General features: G+C 33.5%; 1 protein-coding gene across 1 annotated transcript; it reads right to left on the bottom strand.

The window, feature by feature from the left end:
* Positions 1-843: 843 nt before the first annotated feature.
* Positions 844-1,574, bottom strand: LOC110780294 (uncharacterized). The gene has a single exon (XM_021984716.2). The coding sequence runs from the start codon at positions 1,475-1,477 to the stop codon at positions 971-973; it is 507 nt and encodes a 168-aa protein (XP_021840408.1). The 5' UTR covers positions 1,478-1,574; the 3' UTR covers positions 844-970.
* Between the last annotated feature and the right edge of the window lie 5,362 nt (positions 1,575-6,936).

Raw genomic sequence — 6,936 nt, 5'->3', positions numbered from 1 at the left:
TAGCAGTGATGAACTCTCTCGTCTGACGTGCTCCAATTAAGTGTAAAGGATTAAAGAGCTGTAAACTGGTAAACGACCTGTTTTCATTTCAGAGTAGTATGTATTATATAGTTGTATACTAATCGTATGCACTAGTGGTATATCATCTATCATTAGCAATTAATTTTATAATCAAGTTTAATGCGCTAATTTAGGGTTGAATCCTTTAATTTTTGGTCCCCTCTACAGTCTGGCGAAACACGTACATTAATCCCAAGTTAATGCATGAACGATATGATTTTGGTGTGATGAGATCATAAAAGTGAAGATTCACGTAACCATCCCATTTAAAGACTCTTCACAAAAGTTGATAGAAGAACGCAAACAATTTATGTTAAATCCATCACAATATGTTTAAATATAATTAAATTGTAATTTCAATTTTAGCAATTTACTAATATTAATTAATACTCTACCCGTCTCATTTTACTTATTTCATTTTTTTTGTGAAAATGGAGCATGTAAAATGGTAAGATCAGAGTAATCTTGTAATATACTAATGAGGTTTCAAATAATGGTTAAATTAACTAATGAGGTTTCAAATTTCATGGTTTGCGTATGACGGGTAACAAGTTCGAATCCCTCCTTGCCGGCCGTTATATGTTTTAAATTTCAGCGTTAGTAATTTATAAGGTTAATTGTGGCTCGTTCGCACAAAATATACTCCCTCCGTCTCGTTTGTTTCGTTTTAAAAACGCTTCAGAATCGTCAATGGAGCATCGTCAATGGTGCAAGTAAAATGAGATGCATGGAGTAATATTCCCGTAATTCAGGAAAAATAAAGGGTATAGGACAAAGTAAAAATCCAAAAGATTTTGAGTAATAATTATCACTAATATTAAATCCATTAATGGACAAAATTGTGGTCTAATAAATCTCTAATTATACACAAAACTACTCCTAATTTTGTTTCTAAAATCACATTCCCATTTTACTCAGGAATTGCGCTTAAATTACCCACAACCATCTTTCTCCGATTCTGATTTCCGATATTCCTCATTCTCCGGCCAGCGGCGGACCCCACATCCGCCACCTTAGCAGACGACCTCTCCTCTTTCTCACCACCACCGCCGCCGCCGCCGAAAAACCCTCCTCTTTTCTTACACCCACACTTCTTCTCCCCGGCCCGGCTTTTCAACAAGGCGGCGTTCGCTTTCACAGCTAAGGCCGCCATTTCCTCCGCCGTAAGAGGACGGCTAAGTCTCTTCAACGGTAAAGCAAAGTAAAGCTGCCCAGGCTGAAGCTCCTCCTCCGCACGAACCGCCGCAACAACGCCGTCGAAATCCATCTCTTCTGAATTACAGATAAACACATTCGGATCTTTTAACAGAATATACGAAGCTTTAACTGGGTATGAGAATTCCTCTAATCTTCCGTCGGGTAATATTAGCTTTGCCGTTGCTACTGAAGTCGATTCACATGATGAACAGATACCCATTTTTCAGTTTAATTTAATTTAATTTTTCTGCGTTTTAAGAATTTGTTCAGCTTTTTTTTTGACGTTGAAGATGAATGAATGGTGATGGGAGGAAGAAGGAGGGGGTATTTATAGAGAGAGAAAGGTGGAGGAGAGAGAAAAGTACACGTAGGAAGGACGGAGGAGGGGAGGGGGTAGGGCCGTGGGCCCGTTTGGGTAGAACAGTGCCAACCTGGAAAATAGTTGACGCCAGGGTGTATGTAATCAACAAATTTTGGTTGTATTTGAAGATTGTTTCTTGAATTAGGACCATGCACAATTATCTAGACTTTTATATTTTATACATTTTTTAGTTTGTTACACATTAGTATAGAGTCTATAGCCATATCCACGTAGTATTGATTCATGCTAGTGAAAAACTAAAATAAAATAAAATAAAATTGAGATCCTTGAATGGTTTAGCTAGGCCCGATTAACTGTAATATTTCGACCGTTTCGAAGGCGGTTGGTAGCTTTTCAATCGGTCGGTAAATTTAGCGACTGCTTCATTATCGGTTGATAAATTTATTTTTACTGACTCCTTTTTAGGCGGTCGGTAAAATCGGTTGGTAATCACGCGCTTTCTTGTAGTGTAGGCCCGATTAACTGTAGTCCAACCCGTTGATCCGACCCGACCTAGTCCAGAAAAGTGTGGACAATCTAAAATACTTGATTCCTTGCGGAAGTATCGTATTATGGTTGACTTTTACTTCTGTAAGTCTCTAACCATTACTTTGACTCTTAATATCTCAAATGGTGTGCAAATAAAAATTACAAACAGTTAATATTTAGAAAATATATATCGATACGAATCTAACATGACCTCACATGACTAAAATTTCATAACGTACGAATCACAATAAATGGCCAAAGTCGTACTGTGAATAGTGTAAAAAACAAATGGTGCGATATTTTCGTAACGGAGAAAGTATGTATTTTTAGACCGAAGCCTGAGCCTGGCACGAAAAATCCGCACCAGATTTATTAGTTTGGGCATGAATTTTTCGATTTAAGTCTGGTATGACCTAAATTTTAATCACATGTAGTATGGATGGTCATGAGTAGAGCTGGTAATGTCTGATTGGATCTGTTAACTTGACTCGAGCCGACCTCATTACCTCAAGTTATTGAGAGATACATGATTTGAACACGAATGTCATGAATTCTACCCGTTTTGACCCATTTGTTACCTTATGTATTAATATAAAGTTTATTTCTGATACTTTTTGCCACAACCAGCACAAACAAACCCGATCATTGATCCGAATTACCACCCTAGCCATGAGTGCAAATGCCCTTGCTCTATTAGAAATTTATAATGTCTTACATATGTTAGAATAATGCCTTGAATCGGTCAAACTCCTTACTGCAACGCCCCATCACGGGATCTGTTATTCTGGACTAGAGTTATCTGTTTTAGGCCTATTTTCTGGGCTTTTCCGCATTGTCTAGAGAGTACTATATAAACTCTGTAGATCATAACCTAGTTGTATTCTGTAATATGTATTCCTCATGACCAATAAAACTTTCTCCCCTCTGCCCGTGAACGTAAATAACACATTCTTAATGAATCACGTTAAATCCATGCGTTCTTTATCTACAATTTTTTTTTTTTTTTTTACGTCCTTATAACAATATATAACTCACTTGCAACCGAAATTTTTTATTAACACGTAGTATCACTAGTTAGTTTAAATTTGGAACTTTTGATGTTATCGGGAATACATCATAATTCAAATTTGGGAATTTGTTTTTTGAATCATTTGAGTTGTATTGATGGTAACGTTTACGGACACGTATGTAATTACAGTAAGATGTGACAAAGAAGTTACTAAGAAGATAAGGTGTTTTGAAGGTAGAACATTCTAATAAAATTTGTATTTTGGACTTTATTCATTTAGCTATAATTAACCGAAAACAAAGGTGTGGTTTTGATTCGTGTAATCGTTGAATAGTTTATCACTACTCGATCTCACTAGCTAGCCTTTGTACGTTCCAATACAAACCGTTAACGTATTGATTGTTAGAATATGTCTTGAATCGGTCAATTCTCTTACTGCAACGCTCCAGCACGGGGATCTCGCATACTATTAATTTGGATTTTTCGCATCTGTCTAGAGAGTAATATATAAACTCTATAGGTCATAACCTAGTAGTATTATGTAATCTGTACTCTTCAAGATCAATAAAACTTTCCTATCATCTGCCTGTGGGCGTAGCTAACACATTGTTAGGGAACCACGTTAAAGCTCTGCATTCTTTATTACATTATTTAATCTTTCTTTGCATCCGTTATAACATTGGTCATTTTGTTAATACCGATAGCATGCGTACATCAGATTACAAGTTTCGAATTTCTTGTCACAATTATAATTTATACTCACTCCGTCTCATATTACTTTTCACATTTTGACAAAAAATGTCTCACAAAAATTAGTCAGGAGGGTGTAAAATATTATTGAAGCGTAAAGCTTATCTAAAGCTTTTGTGTAAGACCGCCTAATGATTAGACTACATTTTTTTGGTAGTAACTAAATTAGTGTAAAACATAACTTAAAGTAATAAAATCATAACTAATTGAATAACAAAATAGTTAACGTATAAAGACAAATAGTTATATTTATGAGTCGAATAGTTATTTTTTTGAACTACATAAAAAAAAAAAGTTATTTTTGTGAACAAACTTATTATTAACTAAAATTCATAAAATCTTAACTAATTGATCTCATTTCTTAGGGCTCGTTCAGTATCATTGTCAGTTCCCAGTTTTTGGTTTTTTTAGTTTTATAAGGCATGTGATTTGTATTGAATCATTAACGAACAATTAATCATACTTGTAATAGTCATGTTAATTTTGAAAACTGAAAACCACTTTTTGTGGTTTTAATATTTTAGTTTTTAGTTTTGTAAAAAACAGAAAACTGAAAAAAAAAAAAAAAAAAAAAAAACGATACCGAGCTGGCCCTTAACTAATCAGTTTCATTGTTAATTTAATTAATTGGTTCGGTTGCATAAGTAATTGGTTTCGTTGCTTAACTAACTGAATTTCAGACTTAACTAATTGGTTCCAATGGTTAACTAATCAGTTAAGGTGCATAACTAATTAGTTCCAGTGCATAAAAACTGGTTTAATCGTTAAGCCTTCTTTCCTAAAAGTTTGTTAAAGGTTATTGTTGCATGTGTTATCATATTCGTTGCATACACCTTTATTTATATTACAAACTATTCTGTATCCTGCATTTACATTTTGTAGGTTAAATTTCCTACGTTATATAAACTTCTATCTTAAACTTCACATATATATAGTTAAAATATGACATAATTCTATCACATAAGATATTCTATCCTCTTTAATAATAACGTTATCCGCAATAAAAAAAACAAGTAAAATGAGACAGAAGGAGTATTAACGCATTCGAAAAAAACAAAACGCATAGAAATTCGAAACTAGTGCATGATTCCTGAAATTAATACGTACCCTAGATGACAAGCTTCCAAACACACTCACACTCTAGCTAGTCTCTACACATTCCAAGTGTTTTAATGCATGATTTTTTTTATTTTTTTTTTTATTTTTTTTTTTTAAAAGGAAATGCATGAGTTTTAAACACCATATGAGTTTCATTTCATGGTATTACAACATGTAACTAATTAACGCGTTATAGCCCATTGGTAGCAGTGGCGGAGCCACGGTGCCCTCAGTGGGGTCCGTAACCCCACTATCTCAAAATTCTGGATCCGCAACTGATTGGTAACGCTAACGGCTAACCAAAAGGGGAGAAACTTTCACGTGAGATAGGTCGCAAGACACGCTGCATAACCCATGGGACTTACACTTACTCCATAATTAAATTAATTAATACTCCAATATTAATTAATTAATATATTTATTTATTTACACTATTTTAAAACTACCAACTAAATAAAATCACGTCTTAAATTAGCTGTTGTAATTACAATTTTGTACCTTATTTCCCGACACTCAATAAACAATTAAACACAACTATGCTGTATTATCCTCTCTTATAATTCACTGTCTATTTTCTTCTTAATTCCCTTGCTTCCTAATTAATATACTAATCTACTACTAATGGCATGCATAATCCGCTTCTTAAACAACGGGCGTTTCTTAAAACTATACACTAATTTAGTTGTTAACTGTCTTAATTTTTCTTAATTCTTTGCTTCGGATTCAGTACACTAGTTATTAACACTACTAGAATTTGTATCTTTAACGATAAGACGGGTCAAAAATCCCGTCGCAAAAGCTTTTTGCGACGGGGCTAACAACCAAACAAAGACGGGAACAACCGTCGCAAATGTCTTTTACGACGGGATTTTCCATTAACGACGGCCCCCTTTTATGATGGGTTCGCGACAAGAAATTCCGTCATTAATCAACTATTATTTGCCTTTAGAGACGAGATTTTCCGTCGTTAATGGAATAATTTTTTGTAGTGTAATTATTCCTACATTTCTTTTTAATTTCATGTTGATTTAACTGCTACCTCCGTTTCTTTTTGTCCTTTACGTTTTTCTTTTTTGGTGTTTCAAAATGTTATTTACATTTCCTTTTATATTATCACATAAATGCTTTAATATTCTATCAAAATTTGTGTCCAGTTATTATTTTAACCAATTAGATTAATTAGGTCATTTAGTCTCTCACATTTGTCTATTGAGACATTAAAATTTTTCTCCTTTTCACATTAAAAGAGACGGAGGGAGTAGTCGTTGTTAACTGTCTATTTCTTCATAATTCTTTGCTGCCTATTCAGTACACTGGACATTAATTATTCTTATGTTTCTCTTTAATTGTCGATTTAACTAACTTTTTCCGTTCCTTTATAACTTCTACATGAGTTCCACATCGTTACTATGAAATTGTGTGAAAATTATAAAATTTTAACAGGAAAAGATGAAATTAGAATATGTCTAAGAGAAATTTACTGAGGAATAACATTTCTAAAGAACTTCAATTAGTACTGTGATTGAAATTCATATTTTTTATTAATTATTTTAGTTAAAAGAGACAAGGGTCTTGTATTTTTTGGCTTAACTTCAGTTTCATGCCTTGTTTTTTAGTTCATGAACATTCGGTTTATTTCAGTTCAGCTTATTATTTTTTTTTTTTTATTATTAATTTTCAGTCAATTCAGTCCAGTTCAACTCGGCTCAAAAGAACATAGTCAAAGTAAGCATCTCATTTTGCTCCCTGTAAACCACTGTACAATTGATAAAGCGACGATTACTTAGGAACAGAGCGACATAATATCCCGTAATCGCTTACATTAGCCGCTTCTTAATTAAACAACGGGCGTTTCTCAAAACTATACACTAATTTAGTTGCTAAGTGGTGTCAAATGCATGGAAAAAAAAGTCAAAAAAGTATAATTAGATCATATAAAGTATGATTTTACGAAAGCTACATTTATTAAATT

Source organism: Spinacia oleracea, chromosome 3, assembly GCF_020520425.1.
Source record: "Spinacia oleracea cultivar Varoflay chromosome 3, BTI_SOV_V1, whole genome shotgun sequence".
NCBI classification, from domain to species: Eukaryota; Viridiplantae; Streptophyta; class Magnoliopsida; order Caryophyllales; family Amaranthaceae; genus Spinacia; species Spinacia oleracea.
Note: the sequence above shows the minus strand (reverse complement) of the source record. Positions and strands in the feature narration are given on the sequence as shown.

What these genes read in the sequence shown, in the direction of transcription:
- LOC110780294 (XM_021984716.2), bottom strand. Translation starts at nt 1,477, where the DNA reads ATGGGTATCTGTTCATCATGTGAATCGACTTCAGTAGCAACGGCAAAG.